General features: G+C 57.5%; 1 protein-coding gene across 2 annotated transcripts in view; it reads right to left on the bottom strand.

Moving 5' to 3' along the window:
• Nucleotides 1-18239, bottom strand: part of DNAJC11 (DnaJ heat shock protein family (Hsp40) member C11) — a 56941-nt gene that overhangs the window by 25653 nt on the left and 13049 nt on the right. For both annotated transcript variants that reach the window (XM_084875799.1, XM_084875800.1), the window contains exons 2-7: nucleotides 16307-16436; nucleotides 14328-14401; nucleotides 13047-13148; nucleotides 2646-2774; nucleotides 1821-1943; nucleotides 968-1041 (exon numbers count right to left, since the gene is read on the bottom strand). In XM_084875799.1, coding sequence (XP_084731925.1) covers nucleotides 968-1041; nucleotides 1821-1943; nucleotides 2646-2774; nucleotides 13047-13148; nucleotides 14328-14401; nucleotides 16307-16436 — 632 coding nt within the window. The remainder of the gene's footprint in view (nucleotides 1-967; nucleotides 1042-1820; nucleotides 1944-2645; nucleotides 2775-13046; nucleotides 13149-14327; nucleotides 14402-16306; nucleotides 16437-18239) is intronic.

The following is an 18239-nucleotide window of genomic DNA, read 5'->3' as shown; positions in this document are numbered from 1 at the left end:
ACTGGACGACATGGCCCATGGATTGTCTTCGTGTCTCCTCACGTGTCCCATCTTCAGAGTGCCCTGCTCTGCTCGCTCAGATTAGGGGCTGGGCAGAGGTGACACCCCCAGGCAGACAAGGCCAGGGCCACGCCCACACGCATAGCAGTGCTCACCGGATGCTCTGGTTAAAAGTATGAATCCTGTCCTTCCCCAGACCCTGGTCCCAGTCCTAGAGCAGAGGTGGGGAAGCTGGACTCTACCGACAGGCTACGGGAGCCTGGAGCCCCTCCCCAAGTCCTCTGCCCAGGGGGCGCCCTCTATCCCCCCCCCCCCCCGCCCCCCGCTCCGTGTCCTGTGTATCGGGTGGACCCTCGGAGCTGCTTTTACTACGGACCACAGGGCAGGGCCGGTCTTCCCTGCAGTGTGGCGCGCACCCCCCCCCCCGCATTGGACCGGCTCCCACCAGGCCTCCTGGGATTACATGTCACTGCCCAGGAAAATACTAGTTATCTTCCCCTCCATCCTCATCTGAGCTCACAGCACCCCGAGTAGGAACAGGACCCCATGCTGGTCCAGAGGAACAGGGAGGGTTTAGGAGTGTGACACTAGGGCCCCAGGCCTCAAAGCTCTGGCACCTTCGCTCCACAGACGGGGTCTCCCGAGCTCCACTGCTCAGAGGCCCCTTTCAGAGCTTACCCTCGTTCTCGGGACCAGAGAGATGGGGCCCGAGCTCATGAAATGCAGACGCTAACCAATGTCCCCCCGAAGGCGCCTCCCCCAGTCTCGGGGTCCTCACAGCCCCACAGAGGACTGAGGACCACCGGGCAGAGAAGGCCCACGGGGCCCTGTGCACCCTCTCACAGCCTCAGCGCCTGCCCAGTGGCCCGCAGGGCAGCCGGCCAATCCGATGACCTTGACAAAGAGACACACAGCCTGTTCTCCAAGCCACAAAGGCCTCAAAGAGGGCTGATCTCTGTATATTTACCATCTTGGCGTGAGGTTACGGAACAGCTTTACACCAAAGAGAGGGCCCTGCAGATCCCCCGCTCCGAACTCTAACTGTTCAGGAAGGAGAGAGAGAAGCGTTAACGGGGATTCCTCCGGCGGCAGCCCAGGCCCCAGGCCGGCCCCGCTGTGATCCCTCCCCGATGCCAGGTCCCGGCCTGGGGGGGCTCCCGAGAAAGGGGCTGCAGACTCACTGCCCATCCTGACCTCACTGAGGCGTGTTTCTGAAAGGAGCCCTCCCTCCAGCAACCCCACCCCCACCCCGCTCAGGGAGCCTGGAGCCTGCTGTGCGGCCAGGTGGGCTCTGGCCCTCGCGGGGCCACCCGCACTGCCACTCTGCTCAGCCTCGCAGCCCGCAGGTCTCGGGGGACGGGCGATGGCTCTCCGAGGCCTGCCGTTAAACCATGAGCGGTCTGACTCACAGCTGGAGGCCGCCAGCCCTGGCTGCTCATGTATTAGTCTGGGTGACTTTCAAGGCAACTCTTCAATGTTAATTCGATGCTGTTCAATTTGCTGTTAAATGACTGCCAACCAGCGGACCGGGCACCGGGAAAGAGGCACTGCCTGCTGGCTGAGAGGACAACGAACCAGCCTCCAGGTTTCGCTTAAAGGGGAAAAGCCCGAGCTCGAGGCTCGCGTTCTGGAAGCGGCGTCTGGGAAAGCTGTGTGCGGCCTGAGCTGTTCGGCCTCGGGGTTCCCTCAGACCGGAGACGTGTTCTCCTGGGGAGTTCCCTGAAGTCTGACACCCGGTGCCCTGTGCGGCGAGAGGCCAGCCCAGGCCACCACGGGCCGCTCTCAGGGTGAATGTCCAAGGGCCGCACCGCCATGCTCACCTCTCCCCAGCCCTTCGCGGAGGTGACCCGCCTGAGCGCGAAGTTGATGGATCCGCCTCCATTCCCGTTCTGGGTGGAGAGGCTTCCGGAGAGGATGGCCGTGTCGGTCGCTGTCAGGGGCGCCTGGGGAATGGCAGGTGCGGTAACAGGTGAGTCCCGGTGACAGGAAGTGCCGGGCAGCAGCCCAGGAACTAGCTGACACGCCAAGTGCAGGCGACTCCACCGTCAGGGGCGCTGGGAGGCAGAAGCACCTCAACGGCTTCACTTCTCCCTCCTGGCCACCTGAACTGCATGTGGCCACCAAGGGCACGGTCTGTGAAAGCTTGAATGGGCAATGTCAAAACGCCAGGGAAACAGCAAACCGAGTGCTGGCCTTCAGTGTGCCCACTGCGCCAGCCTGCTCTGTGCCTTCCCGTGGTGGGCCCACTGACTGAGCCAGGACTGCAGGCTCTGGGCTGATGGGCTCGAGAACAAGTGAGGTGAGAGGCAGAGACCACTGTACCCTCAGGAGGATGGCCTGGCACTGCCACATCCGGGCTCAGCTGAATAGTGCTCTCAGCCAGGAGAGTGTGGACTGGTCCTTGCCTGCCCCCGAGGTCTGCTCTCCCCCCTAGAACCACGACCTTGGCTCCCAGGCCATTTGCACTTCCTGACTGACGCCCTGACTGAGCCTCAGGAAGCTAAGCCCTGCCCGGCCCGGCGGCTGCATCACAAACAGGCTGCACTACAGCTCTCTCAGGGGCTCGCTGCATCCTTTCAGACACAAAGAGGAGGAAACCCGGAAGACCCCCCCGTTACCCAGCCCCTGCGCTCGGGCGTCCGTACCTCGATGGACTGGGATATGTGCATCTTGTTGATTTCAATCTGCGGAAAGCCCCCGCTGGACACGTCCTCGTACTCCTCCTCGTAGCGATCGAAGAGGTCGGTGGCATCGATGCCGACGCTGATGGTCCCCTGGCAGAGAAGGAGCCGTCAGCACAGGGCAGGCGCCGGGGACGGAGACAATGCACTACCTTCCGCAGTGGCTGGTCCCGGGGGCAGGCCCACAGAGCACGGAGCATGGACGTCAGGCTCAGGGCAAGAAGCGGCAGAGCTCCACCGACTTCAAGTCGGGACACCTGTCGCCGGAGGTGAAGGGCAGCCAAAGACAAGTGGCAGGGAAAGAAATAAGATCTACACCATGTGGCTGCGGGTTCGATCCCCGGTCAGGACACACACACGAATCAACCAAGGATGGGGGTGGGGCGATGGGGGGATGAGGACACATATGTACGGTAATACCTTAATCAATAAAGAAAAAAAATCAACCAATAAATACATACGTAAGTGGAACAAAAAAAAATCCATGTTTCTCTCTATCTGAAATCAGTCAATCAATAAAAAAATCTCCACAATTTGATTTTCAGAGACCAAACAGGACCCACTTCATGGCTCTAAAGAGATCATCTCCAGATTTAATAAAACAACCAGAAACTAGCTACACGGATCAAAGGTTTTCTTGTAAATATTCTCACATCACAAAACTACTTAAAAACATAAAAATGCCTTCCAAGGTAAAGAAATGCAAACAAAATAAAATTTGAACAAATGAAAAACTGTTCCGCCTGGGAACATTAATTTGAGAATTAAGTTTTGAGAAACACACCACCATATTCTCAAAAGGTACTAAGTTAAAATTTTGCTGACTGATAAAAAAATGCTCCTTACTCAGAAAATCAATGTTTATTTTTTTGTCATAAGACTTTTCAAATGGGCCTATCTTTTTATTATTATCCTCACACGATGGTGTGTGTGTGTGTGTTTTAGAGAGAGAGAGGAAGGGAAAGAAAGAGGTGAGAAACATGGATGGCAGAAACACCAATAGGTAAGAGGCCCAACCAGGAATGTACCTGGCCACCTTCTGGTGCACAGATGATGGTCCAACCAAATGAGCCATCTGACCAGGGCCAGGGATGGAGCCTGCAACTGAGGTACAGGCCCTTGACTGGAACCAAACCCAGGGCCCTTCAGTCCTCGGGCCAACACTCTACCCACTGAGCCACACCAGCTGGGGCCATACTGTAGGTTTAAAAAAAACACCGTCTTGCCGGTGTGGCGCAGTTGGTTGGAGCAGCAGCCTGTACACCAAAAAAGAGTGCAGGCTGAATCCCCAGTCAGGGCACAGACCTAGGTTTCGGGTTTGATCCCCGTGTATATGGGAAGGCAACTGACTGATGTTTTCCTGTCTCTCTCTAAAAATTAATAAGCATGTCCTCAGGTAAAAAAAAGCACTAAATTTCCATCTTCCCGGGAAGTTCCTGAAATTGGGTAAGCCGACCGTTCCAGTGCTGACCACCAGTGCTGGCGGCACACAGGGACCCGGGTGGGCTCACCCCGGCAGCCCCCTCCCCGCCAGCCGCTGTGAGAACACGGGGTGCTCCCTGGCACTGGGCAGCGACCTGAGGGCGAGCCCGGGGTCGTTCCTCCGTGACTGCACTCACTTCCCCCTTCAAGTCTGGCGCAGGAATGCAAGATGAAGCCACCATTCTTTAAAAAAAATATATTTTTATTGATTTCAGAGAGGAAGGGAGAGGGAGAGAAACATCAACGATGAGAGGAAATCATTGATTGGCTGCCTCCTGCATGTTGGACCGAGCCCGCAACCCAGGCATGTGCCCTTGACCAGAATCAAACCTGGGGCCCATCGGTCCATAGGCTGATGTTCTACCCACTGAGCCAAACTGGCTAGGGTGCCGCTGCTCTTTCTGTGTGGTTCTAGCAGAGGCCCCACGGCCAGCCGTACGTGATGCCTGAGTTCCATTAGATGCTTCAAACAGAAAACCAGCCGAGTTACCAACCTTCGTGATCACTGGACCTACTGACCTGCGCCTATAAACTTGGTCACTGAATGTAGACCTGTTTTTTTTTTTGTTTTTTTTTTTTAAATATATTTTATTGATTTTTTTTTTACAGAGAGGAAGAGAGAGGGATAGAGAGTTAGAAACATCAATGAGAGAGAATCATCGATCAGCTGCCTCTTGCACGCCGCTCCCCCCCCCCCCCCCCCCCCCAGTTTGGTCTCTGAAAATCAAGGGGGATGTGCTCGCAACCAAGGTGCATGCCCTTGACCGGAATTGAACCCGGGACCTTTCAGTCCGCAGGCTGATGCTCTATCCATAGAGCCAAACCGGTTTTAGCTATAGACCTGTTTTTGTGGTCGGACTCAAATACCAGCTCTGGGAGGTACACCATCACGGTAAAATGTTTTTACCAAAGCAAGAACCCACACGGGGCAGGACACTGGGGATTAGCCACAGGTGATAGTGCCCGCCTGTGCCAGAACCGGCTGGAGAGCCCACCTCCGGAGAACAGCTGCCAGTGCCAAACGGCACGAGCGTGTCTGTGTAGTCAGTGCCAGTCACCTCGGTGAGGCTGCTTCTGGACACAGACCTCAGTCTGGCGCTACCGGCTGCAGTAGGCATGTCTGAGTCCGTGCAGAGGCCCCTTTCAAACCAACCACCATAAGCCCGCGGCTTTAAAAACACGTAAGGAACTGCAACCACTGCCCTAGCTGGTTTGCTCAGTGGATAGAGCACCGGCCTGTGGGCTGAAGGGCCCAGGTTTGATTCCAGTCAAGGACACATGCTGATGTTGTGGGCTCCATCCAATTCTCATCATTGATGTTTCTACCTCTCCTCTCTCCCTTTCTCTTTGAAATCAATAAAAATATATTTTAAAAAGAAAAGAAACTGCAATCACTGAACATAAGGCCCGTCGCTGAGAATACCCCGAAGTTCATCTCTTGAGGGAAAACCCAAAGACCAGCGGCCAGCGCTCCCGCAGCTGGTGCGCTGTGAACCCCAACGGCCTCAGGAAGAGTTTAATTTTGGGAGGATCTTTCGGAGGGGCTGTCATTTATAATTAGTTACACTTACATTCTGTCTTGGAATGGAACAAAACTGAAAAGCCTCCAGCTCTGTGGCATCTAAATTCGATGAGGCATCAGAAGCCACAGATGATTTATAAGAGATCTGTCAGAGAAAAGTACTCCGAGCGGAGGCAAAAAGACAAAGCCCGGGCAAGTACGTGGGCCAAGACATTTATAAGCTCTGAATGGGGAAATTTATTTATTTATTTATTTATTTATTTTTTTTTTTTTAAATCAATCTTTATTGTTCATATTATTACAAAGGTTCCTCATTTCTTCCTCCCTCCACCAGGTTCCCACCCTACCCTCTGCCCCCTCCCCATCCCCCATTGTCCTCATCCATAGGTGCACAGTTTATGTTCAGTCTCTTCCTCCCTCCCTTTCCCCGATAGTAAATCCCTTTTCAGATAGTAGATCTGTTACTTAGCATTTTCTCATATCAATAATACCTCCACATGCCCAATGATACACTTCACACAAAAGACATTTTCAAATAGGTCAACCAGCCTCATCCAGGCCCCACCCAAGGCACTCACAGATCAACACCCCAGCGCTATACTAACTCAACACATCCAGATCTAAGCCTTCATCACTTGATTCAGCAGACCCTCAAGTTCCCGCAAAAGTTTCCAGCCATGTCTGAGAGGCAGCCGTGGGCAGATACAGGCGAGGAGCAAGCTGTTTCGGGCCTGGCTGCTCCGGGCCTGGCCTCTGTTGCTCTGGTTCGTTCCACAACCAGCTGCTCCGGGTCTGGTCACTGCCGCTCCCGACCTAGTTGCTCTGGACTTGGCTGTTGCTGCTACAGGCCTGGCCGCACCCGACCCGGCTGCTCTGGGACCGGTTGCTCCCGTCCCGGCCGCTCCGGGCCTGGCCGCTCCCAGCCTGTCAGCCGCTGCTCCGGGCCTGGCCGCTCCCAGCCTGGCAGCCGCTGCTCCTGGCCTGGCCGCACCAGACCCGGCTGCTCCGGGCCTGGCCGCTCCCAGCCTGGCAGCCGCTGCTCCGGGCCTGGCCGCACCAGACCCGGCTGCTCCGGCCTGGCCGCTCCCAGCCTGGCAGCCGCTGCTCCGGGCCTGGCCGCACCAGACCCGGCTGCTCCGGGCCTGGCCGCTCCCAGCCTGGCAGCCGCTGCTCCGGGCCTGGCCGCTCCCAGCCTGGCAGCCGCTGCTCCGGGCCTGGCCGCACCAGACCCGGCTGCTCCGGGCCTGGCCGCTCCCAGCCTGGCAGCCGCTGCTCCGGGCCTGGCCGCACCAGACCCGGCTGCTCCGGGCCTGGCCGCTCCCAGCCTGGCAGCCGCTGCTCCGGGCCTGGCCGCTCCCAGCCTGGCAGCCGCTGCTCCTGGCCTGGCCGCACCAGACCCGGCTGCTCCGGGCCTGGCCGCTCCCAGCCTGGCAGCCGCTGCTCCGGGCCTGGCCGCTCCCAGCCTGGCAGCCGCTGCTCCTGGCCTGGCCGCACCAGACCCGGCTGCTCCGGGCCTGGCCGCTCCCAGCCTGGCAGCTGCTGCTCCGGGCCTGGCCGCTCCCAGCCTGGCAGCCGCTGCTCCTGGCCTGGCCGCACCAGACCCGGCTGCTCCGGGCCTGGCCGCTCCCAGCCTGGCAGCTGCTGCTCCGGGCCTGGCCGCACCAGACCCGGCTGCTTGGGGCCTGGCCGCTCCCAGCCTGGCAGTCGCTGCTCCGGGCCTGGCCGCACCAGACCCAGCTGCTCCGGGCCTGGCCGCTCCCAGCCTGGCAGCTGTTGCTCTGGGCCTGGCCGCTCCCAGCCTGGCAGCCGCTGCTCCGGGCCTGGCCACACCAGACCCGGCTGCTCCGGACCTGGCTGCTCCCAGCCTGGCAGCTGCTGCTCCAGGCCTGGCCGCTCCTAGCCTGGCAGCCGCTGCTCCAGGCCTGGCCACACCAGACCCAGCTGCTCCGGGCCTGGCCGCTCCCAGCCTGGCCGCTGCTGCTCCGGGCCTGGCCGCACCCGACCCGGCTGCTCCGAGCCTGGCCGCTCCCAGCCTGGATGCTCCGTGCTTGGCTACTGCTGTTCTGGGCCTGGCTGCTCCCAACCCGGCTGCTCTGGACCGGGCTTCTCCGGGCCCAGCCACTCCGTGTCTGGGTGTTCCTGGACTGGCCACCCTGGGCTTGGCCGCCTCTGCCTCAGGCCTGGCTGCCACTGCCCCAGGTCTGGCTGCTCCAGTGCTGGCCGTTGATGCTCTTGTTCTGGCTGCTGCTGCTCTAGGGCCTGGCCACTGCTGCTCCGGGCCCAGCTGCCACTGCCTTGTGCCTGGCCACTCTAGGCCTGGTCGCCGCTGTTCCAACATTCTGTCCCTTTTTTCTCCTCTTTTTTTTCTTTTTAAAAAAAAAAACAAAACGCATTTATGTTGCAATGTTGGCTGGTGCGTTGAGTTCTGACTTAGTCTTTGATTTTTCAAGATCTTCTTTGTATTCTTTCTTAAGTAATTTTACTATCATTTGCTCTCACTTGATTTCTTCACATTGAGAACTTCTTTGGTTTCTTCCTCCTTGTCCTGGGAGCTCAGCAGGTTGGCCTGTGGCACCCCTTTGTTCTCCGTGGGCTCCCGCGCTGCTCCAGCCTGTTGCCGGGGTCGGCGCCGCCCAGGAAGCAGCCCCCGTCCTTGGCTCCGTTGCCAGCGCTCAGCAGTCGAAGGCTCAGGGGCACCCCCCCCACTGGGGGCCCCGTCGCCCGGCTCCTTGCTGGCGCCCGGTTGGCCGGTGTCCGGCAGGGGCTCCTGCTCCTCGTGGCGTTCCTCCAGTCTGGAGCTTTCTTTCTCCCTCCCACTAGGGGAGTCCAGGATCAGAGTCAACAGACTGTCCTCTGCGCACAGTGTGCGCGACTCCGGGGGCTCGGCCTTTCGCCGCGCTCCCAGGACTCCACCTCACAGCTCCGTCTCCCCCTGCCCGAGCCTGGGTCCCCAGGGACTGGCCCAGACCTGGAGTTCGGGGCGGTCTGGACTGAGGCTCAGAGCTGCCGCCGGAGGCTTTGTTTCTTCCGGCTAGGGTAATCCAGCATCAGAGTCAACATTCAGTCCTCTGCGCGCCATGTGCGCGCGACTCCGGGGGCCCCGCATTTCGCCGTCCCCCGGGATTGTCTCCCCCTGCCGGAGCCTGGGTCCCCAGGGTCTGGCACATAACTTGGGGCTCAGCGCTGCCGGTTCGGGGGTTCAGCCCAGGCTGGGGGTTCTATTTCCTTCCTGCTAGGGAACGCCAGGCAGCACCCAGCCCTCTCCTCCTCTCTGGCTGCGACCTCTCCGCGCGCGTGCGTGCGAGCGCGCAGCATGTCTCCGTACCTTAGGCTTTTTTTCAGCTCCTCTGATTTTCCTTCTGGTTTTCTCCCTCCTTCCTATTGTAGAGTTTTCAGTCAGTCGACTACCTGTAGCTCTGGGCAATGTCCACTCTACATTTTAGTTGTATTCCCTTGAAATTGTTGTGAGCTGCTGCGGCTAGGTGTATACCCGAGCAGCCATCTTGGATCCTCTCCTTGAATGGGGAAATTTAGAAATCAGACACTATTTTCTCAATTAATGCTATGATGTGCAGAGAAGAGTCAATTAATGTTGGAAACGTCACATTTAAATGTAGACGCCACTTTTATGGAGCTGGCAGGCCATGTCATGGAAGGGAAAGGCTCTCAGTGACCCTGGAGCCGCAGCGGCCTCGCCAGGGTCCCCTGGGGCCCGTGGGCAGGGCCCTCTCCCTGCTCTGCACTGGCCGGGGCTTGCTTTTGCCCAAGAGAAGTCAGTGGAGGTGACGATACACGGGGCCTTGGGGACGGGCCCAGGGGGAGCTGGCCCACATGGAACACCCCCGGTGCCCTGGGCTGCCAGGCTGGGAGGAGCCCTTCCCCAGGACGAGGCCTGAGCGGCTGGAGATGCCGTTGAGCTAGCCTCACTGAGTCAGTCAGTTCTTCTCCCGCCAGGAGCGTTCCATTCCGAACCATTTCCGTGTTTGCGTGCTGCTGTGTGGCCATAAGGATAATGTGAGCAATCTCTGTCAATGCAGTCTCAATGGTAGCAGTTTCCTGATGGAAATGCCACCCGGGGAGCCAATTCCGCTCCAGGCACGTGACGCTCGCTCCCTCGGTTACTGCAGATGAACGTGACACCAGCTGAGACTCACCCTGAGATCCAGCAGAACCCGGTTCCCCAGTGTCACAGAGGCCCAAACGCAAACCTCACAGGCTTCTCAGAACCACGGGGTCCCAGCCTTACCCTCCCGTGGCCCCACGTCCCTCTGCCTGAGCAGCAGACCTGGAGCTGACACCTTGTCACCAGTGCCCATGCTCACAGGAGGGCGGGCAGCTCTCGGCGCCTTCTCCAGCGCCCCGGCTCTGGGCAGAGGCTCTGCCCACGTCCCAGCACGTGCCCGCTCTGCCCATTTGTGTGACAGCTTCCCAGCTTCTTCCGTCGCAGCCCAGCGCTGCTGCAGCAAATGGCCTCCGCCTGGCACACAATGAGCAGAGGGGTCCGGCTGCTTTTCCTCCGGATGACCCCGCGGCAGGCCAGCCGGCCGGTATGACACCGGGAGCTTCCAGAGCGGGCGGCAGCCATAACCGCGGGCCATTCCGATGGCGATAACCGTTAGCCACGGCAACCAAAACCAATCTTCACCAAGTCCTTTCCAAATAACCGAGCGATGTGCTCATCTGTCTTTATGAAAACAGTTGGGGACTTAAAAGTGTCTTTATGGTTCTGTCTTCCTTGATGCATGATTTAATTTTGTCTCTGCTAGAGCCGAACTGTTTGTAAGCTGTTACAAGACCATTGAGAAGACGGCCTTTTGAAACCAGAGCGGATAATGGGGTCAGGAAACCCTGACAATCTCCAGGAAACTGTACGTGACAGGGTCAACCCAGAAAGCAGCTCTCCCTCAGACACACATCAAGCTCCCCAGAGGCCTCCCCAAGCTCTGTGTCACCGAGCTCCGGGCAGTTCACAGGGAAGGCAGCCCCCGCCCCGCAGGGCTCCTGCCGTCTGTCTTCACAGACCCTCACCGAGGCCGCTGTCCCCGGAGACCAGACTGTGGATGCTGCCAGAAGGGAACTGAAATAACCAAGACGGATGAGCACGGCCCTGAGCAGCACTGCGTGCTCTGAGTCTCCTACAGGCAGGGAGGGACGGAATGCGTCCACAGACAGACCTGAGGCGGAGGGAGGTGGCGGGCGCCCCCACCAGTGAGGACGGCCCAGGAGACCCCGGACTCCTCCCCAGCCGGAAACACAGGAAGTTATTCCCTCCTTTCACATGGAGAAACTGAGCGGGGGCTGGAGGCAGATCTGACCCCCATCCAGCAGCTCTGCCTCACTGCCTTCCGCACAGGTGTGTGTGCTTCACGCTGGGGCGGGGGTTCCCCTCGTTCCAGTCCCAGAGTGCTACCCACGACCCCAGCCACAGCCACAGTCACACCTCAGGCCAGGGGCCGCCTGACCAGTGGGCCAGGGGCTTCCCCGGCAGTGCTGCACGGACCATTGACACAAAACCCAGCCCCTAGCCTTGCCCAGGCCTAGCACCTCTGCATTTATTGGCAGCTGGCCTCGCTCTAATCATTCAGTATCTACTTCCTCTTTTCTCAACCACTGAACAGCCTGGTGTGCTAGCCAGGACGCACACCCTCCTTTGTGAGTGAGGAAAGCACACCGTCAGATGCTCTGCCTGGTCCCACATCCCTTTCCGATCCGAACTCCCGACCCATGATTTCCCCGTTCCTGGCACACACAGCCCACCAAGAACCCCTGCCAGCGGCCTCTTGTTGATGACAACGAAGAGAAACAGCATCCGGTTTCAGGTGGCAGCTCGCGAATGCTGTCTCATGTGCCCACCCCCACGAGCTGCGGTCCTCCCCGGGTGGGAGGGGCAGGCAGTGCTGAGCCCGAAGGGGTCCTCCTCCCCATGGTCTTCTGACAAGAGAGCACCCTTTCTTGTGAGGATAAGAATGTTCTAACCTTTCCACTCGTCTTGAAAAGCAAAACACTCAGAAATGGGGCCAAAGGTCCAGTTTGAACCCTCCTCACAACACTGGAGCCTGCGTCTGGCCCCGCTCAGCACTGCTGGGCACAGCCGTCCTGGGTATTGGAAGCAGCACAGGCAGGACAAGGGCTGGGGCTCCGGCAGCTGGCCTGTGTGCCATGTTTGATGCACCTCATTCCACAGAACCGGCGGAGGCCCGTTTCCACAGCTCCCAGCGGCCGCCCCGTGCACACCCAGATGGCCGGTTTCATCACAGGCCAGGCCAGGCCAGGCTACGGGGACGGTCTCTCTCCCGAACCGCTCCAAACGCTGCCAGACAGCAGACTCCAGAGCCACAGCCCGCTCCGCCAGGCTCCCTCCCTCCCCTCCATCTGCCCATGCTGACCTTCCACCCGGACCGCCCAGCACCAGCGGGAGACCGAGGCGGGAGCCATAGCTCAGGGCACCCGGAGTTCTCCGCCTCCTGCCGACCTCCCCCGCCCTGAGCGGGTGCAGCAGCGACTCCATGGGACCAGAGCCAGCGGTGCGCTGCAGCGGCCACAGCTGGGGAGGGAGGGGGAGGGGCGTTGGCATGAGGTGGGGGTGGGAGGGAGGCGCTGGCATGTGCTCTGCACTCGGAAAGGCGGGGTTCAAACAGACAGGTTTCTAACCCTCCAGTCCTTCAGACGCCGGGGCCTTCGCCTTCTAGAAAGTTCCCATCCTCCTGCTCCCCAGCTGGAAGGCCGCTCCTGTCCTCCTCCAGATGTTCAGGCTGCCCGCCAGGCCCCCCCCCCCCCGCCCCCGCCCCCCGCCACAGACGGAGCCCGCTGCGGGGTCCCCGGGCGAAGCCAGGAACAGGGTCACCGGCCCACATGCACCAGCCGCTAGCCACGGGCTGGGGCACGCACTCAGAACAAGCTGCTTCCCCACAAACCTACGGAAAAGCCTGCATGTGCGGCCTGAAACGGAACCCCAGGTTCAGGAGTCACCGACCACATGACACAAATCCACCAGGGACCTGCTCCATTAGAGGGGCGCCTGGTCACGGAAGAGCGGCCTGGGACTGGCACCGGCCCCGCTTCCTGGGTGAGGAGCACCGGCCTGTTTGATGCCCGGGAACGGCCCAGCCCTCCGCGTCGCCGCTCTCCATCCTGACTGGCACAGGAACCTGCCGCCAGGTGCTTCCGCCTCCTTTCCCGACTCTGACCTCCCGATCCCCACGGCCACGGCCACGGCCTCGAGTGCAACGACCAGGCAGACGTCGCAGAGAGTGAGCCGCGTTCCTGCCGGGGAGTCTCCTGCCCTCCCCTGAAGGCTGCTCCGCATGGCACTACCGTTCACACCAGCAGCTCTGACGACGCTGACCTGGGGGGCCTCTCACCTTGGGGTTGGTTCGCTGCTGCAGCCTCCTCTCCTCCCGCTCTCTCTGCAGCCGCTCAAACTCTTCTCTGATTTCGGCCGGAGTTCTCCTCCTCTCCACAACCTAGGGTGGATCGGACCGAGGGGAGAGCGTTAGGAAGCCGGAGGCAAGGACACAGCGGAGCTCACATCCTAACCGCTGTGCACCCCTTGGCCAGGGCTTCGAGCGACGTCAACGAAACGGGGTGAGCGTTTTACAGCAGATGGCCAGGTTCGCCTGCACAGCCTCGCAGCTCTGCGCCCTCATAATGACCAAGGTCACAGACCATCCTTTTAGTAACTTGTCTCTGAGGCTGCAGGAATCTTATAAAGAAAACACCACCTCACGTCTCAGTTAAATTCCCTAATGAGTTCCAGGTAACAATGTTAAACATCCAGGCAAGCCAAAACCGGTTTGGCTCAGTGGCCTGTGGACTGAAAGGTCCCAGGTTCGATTCCGGTCAAGGGCATGTACCTCGGTTGCGGGCACATTGCTAGTAGGGGGTGTGCGGGAGGCAGCTGATCGATGTTTCTCTCTCATCCATGTTTCTAACTCTCTATCCTTCTTTCTTTCTCTCTGTAAAAAATCAATAAAATATATTAAAAATAAGAACAAAAACAAAACAAAACATCCAGACGAAGGCAAAGTGTCCAGGTGGCACTGCCGCCGCTCCCGTGTGCGGGCCGTCCCCAGAGGTGCCCGCGCTTCTCAGATGGCGGGACCTCACGCCCAGGTGGGTGTTTATGAGCTTTGGGACGCTCCCCCTCCAGGATGACGCGAAGCTCAGGCTGTGACATCAGGGAACATTAGTATAACAACGCCGAGACAATGAAGAGCAGACCACGTTAGCACACTCCCAGGGGTGCACACGCTGAGGAGGCTGAGAGAAAACCAGCGCTCCCCGGCCGCTCTTCTCCTGATAGGAGACGGTCTGGCTGAGGTCAGGGGCGGGGGCAGGCCCGGGACCTCAGGGTCACATGGTGAGAGGAAGCGCACACATGCTAAGGGCCCAGATGCTGCGTACGGCCGGTGCGACACACCGAGAGAGCAGAGCAGACAGGAGTGAGCCATCAGACGGACGAGAGGGGGAAAAGGCAGCCAGCACATTCCATGCGTCAGAGGGAGACTCAGAACAGGCCCTGGGCAGAGCTGTGGCCTGGGCGCCTGGGGAATGGCTGCCGAGTCCTCCCTCCCAGGGTGGGGCGGGTGGCAGTTTGCAGGGGTCAGATGGCCTTGCTGGGGCGCAGACAGGCTCCCTCTTACCTCCCAGCCTTCCATCTCCAGTCCTCTCTTGCCATAGATGTCATAGATGGCCCGGGTCTGCGGGTCGCTAAGCACTGCGAACAGAAGCCGGACATGTTACAAAGCACAGAACTCGCCTTCCGGTCCTCACAGCAGCATCCCAGTCCTGACAGCATCCCGCCGGCAGCTCCCACCGCCCCCACTCTTCCCAGACAGACGCTCTCCTTCCCTTTGCGTCCTTCTCCTCATTGCCCTCAGATCCAGCCCTGACTGTGTTTGCTTATTATTTTCTTTCTTTTCTTCCGAACCAGGCCGTATTTAGAGGCGGCCATGAGTGAGCCACCACGAACTGAGAGGTGCCCCTGCGTCACCGAGGACGGCTGTGCTAGGCCTGTGCGTGCAGCCTGAAAGCTGACTGCCCTTTCTGAGGAGGTGGGCTAAGGTCAGGGCAAGGTTCTGACCCCGGACAAGTCTGACTTGTCCTTCTGTCCTTCCTCCCCCTCTCCTCCATTTAGTGATCCCCACGTGCCACTCTGACACTGGCCACATCCGCCGCTGCCGGGAAAGGCTCTCCAGGGAGGCCGAGAGCTCCTGGAAGGAGCTTCCCCCGGATGGGAGCCCGGGAAGCTCAGCCGTCAGCTCCTGCTCTGCTCCGCCAGCTCCTGTGGAGACTCTGCATCTTTGCTCCCTGGAGACGCCCATGTGTTTTAGGCCTCATTTAAAAACGATGGACACGATCCTGTCCAGGTTCAAGTCCGGGGGCAGAGGAAGTGCTGGCCTCTGGGAGACGGCGCAGCCCTGGAGTTACTCCGGGACCTAACGAGGGCTCTCCGGCCAGTTTTCTGCGTGGCCCCCTCCGGGCTGGGCGCGGGCAGGGCTGTGGCAGCATTTCACCCCCACCGGGAGGCCTTCCTGACTCTCCCCAAACCGCCAGACCACGCCCGGTTGTGCGGGTGACAGACAACAGGGAAACGAGAGCAGCCACGCGGACAGCATCGCAGGACAGCGGGCGCCAGCCTTTCGGAGCTCACGGACACCAGCGGTCCTCGGACCATCGGTTGGCGACCGCTGCCACCGAAGGCCCAGGCCTGTGGCCAGGCCCCACAGAGTGGCCTGGTTAGAGCGAATCCGGTAAAGACACGTATCATCAGCCCTGGCCCCGGGCTCAGTCATTAAAACCTAACTTTTTGATAAAACTATAATAAGAAGCCTTTATTTTGTAAGGGAACATATCATCTAATTTTTAGTCTAATTAAAGAGCAAATCACCAAATGGCTCTGGAATAAACAACTTATTCTACTTGATATACATCCTAAAAGTGATTTAACGTCTTACAAATCTGTATCTTTAAAATTTTAGTAAAATATACGCAACATAAAATTGATCCTTTTAATAATTTTTAAGTGCACAGGCCAGGGGCATGAAGTACATTCACTTTGTTGTGCAAACATCACCATTTCATCATCGCAAACAGAAACTGTAGCTATTAACGACTTCAATATTCTATAAACAAGCATGTCACTAACGTTCTTTCTGAAATCCATAAGGTGAAGTATAAAAGTCTGAATTACTTAGTTCTATTGCCTGTTAGCCTTCTTCATATCGTTTTTTCCCTTCTGTTAGAACCTCTCCTTAAATGAATGCTACGGAGTCAATAAATCCACTTTCAGATGAAAAAATGCTCTCGTACGCATGTCGCTCAAAAAGACAGCAGAGAGCTTGTCTTAACGATCGGCCTTTCATCTCTGGGCTCCCTTTCGGAGGACCAGCCAGCGGACGACGTGAAAATTGAGTTTCCCTGCACCTCCCTCCCGCCTGCGGCCACCCCCGCCCATCTCCTGCCGGCCGGACACACATTGATTTCCAAAGAGAATCCTTCTCTTCCAAAGAGCTGTCAGTAGGAAGCCCAGGCTAACCCCTTCTCCACACCTCCAAGGACTCTCTCTGCTGTCCGCTACAAATCAAGTCTCTTAAAATCGACCGCCTGCTCCCGCACTGACCTTCATACGCCTGGTGCACAAGGTTAAACAGCCGCTCCGCCTGGCACTTGAGCTCGGGGTCTCGGTGCTTGTCGGGGTGGTACAGCATGCACAGCCTGCGGTAGGCAGCCTTCAGCTCTTCCGAGGCGGCCTAGGGGAGGGGCCGGTTAGAGCACCACGGCACTCCCGCCCAGCTCACCCACGGGTGCCCGTCGGGCGGCCCCTCGCCACCCCCTGCCGCTGCACAGGAGGCAGTGAGAGATGCTTTGTTCCCGTAAGCCTTCCTCCCGCTAACGAAGCGATCGATTATACACACCAACGGCACCGCTGCCGCTGGACGCGCCGCCTGAGGAGGCACGGGCTGTCTCCTCCCGGCACTGGGTGTCTGAGCGGAAACCAAACACGGGGTGGGTGCCGCTTTGCCCAGCTATCGGAACAATGCACCGCAAGGTGCCCCACAGGGCGTCTGGTCGGAAGGAAGGAAACTACATGCCAGGAGCCAGAAATGCCACACACCCCGTCAGTGTTCTGTCAAAAAACCGCAATGAATTTCACCCGTGAAGGTCAAAGACAAATGAGTAAAAGTGTAAAAGCAACTCACACATCTAAGTCAACCCCTCAGGCCCTAACTCTGAAAGGCCAGGTGAAGCAGATAAAATTCCTCACTCTCCTGGAGCTAAACCAAAGCCCCCCGACTCAAGGGCCCCCCAACAAGGCAGCTCTCAGTTCTCCTAAGCAGCCAACCGGAGGGGGAAACGGGCCATACTGGGAGCACAGGTGTTTTAACCACCCAGGAAGGAGGGGCAGGGGGAAGGGAAAGAGAAACACTGATGTGAAAGAGACATACTGATTCAAGCCCTGACAGAGGCTGGGGATGAACCTGCAACCCAGGACCATGCCCTTGACAGGAACTGAACCCGGGACCCTTCAGTGCTATGTCCTGATTGTTAAAGCTAAACTAGATAGGGGGCTAAGTGATGGAAGGAGACTTGGGGGGGTGAACACACAACACAGAGATGATATATTATAGAATTTTACACCTGAAACCTATAATTTTATTAACTAATGTCACCCCAATAAATTCAATTAAAGATAAAGTTAAACTGGGTGACGAGGAAGTAGAATATCTAGTCTGCAGGCCTTCTTTAATTGCAGTAATAAATGGCTTAATGTCCTATTGATTAAGTTCTAGAAATGAGAAGTTTCATGTTTAATAAATATCACATTCAATAAAAGGTTAGATTAGGCCTTTCATCATAACTGAATAGCTAAAGTCACTGGTTCAATATTTCCTAAATGAAAATGAAAACTTTCAAAAAAAAAAAAAAAAAAAGTAAAAAAGAAAATGAAAACTTTCATTATCATAAAAATAACTATATCATTTCAAAACATGTGCTATCAGTAAAAATGATACCTAAATTATATACTTCTAAAATTCTGTAAAAAATTATAAGATGCATCATTTAAAAAAAAAATATTTTTATTGTTTTTTTGCAGAGAGGAAGAGAGAGGGATAGAGCATTAGAAACATCGATGAGAATTGCCGAAACCGGTTTGGCTCAGTGGATAGTGCATCGGTCTGAGGATTGAGGGGTCCCAGGTTCGATTCCGGTCAAGGGCATGTGCATTGGCTGTGGGTACATGCCTGGTGGGGTTTGTGCAGGAGGCAGCTGGTCGATGTTCCTGGCTCTCTATCCCTCTCCCTTCCTCTCTGTAAAAAAATCAATAAAAACATATTTTAAAAAAAGAAACATCGATGAGAGAGAATCATCGATCAGCTGCCTCTTGCACACCTCCTACTGGGGATGTGCCCACAACCAACGTACATGTCCTTGACCGGAATCCAACCAGGGACCTTTCAGTCACCAGGCCGACGCTCTATCCACTGAGCCACACCAGTTTTGGCAAGATGCATCATGTTTGAAGTATGAAAAGTTTCATCTCAATCATTTTC

The sequence above is a fragment of the Pipistrellus hanaki genome, assembly GCF_964339955.1.
Source record: "Pipistrellus hanaki genome assembly, chromosome: 2".
Taxonomy (NCBI): domain Eukaryota; kingdom Metazoa; phylum Chordata; class Mammalia; order Chiroptera; family Vespertilionidae; genus Pipistrellus; species Pipistrellus hanaki.
This window is presented reverse-complemented; position numbering and strand designations above follow the sequence as displayed.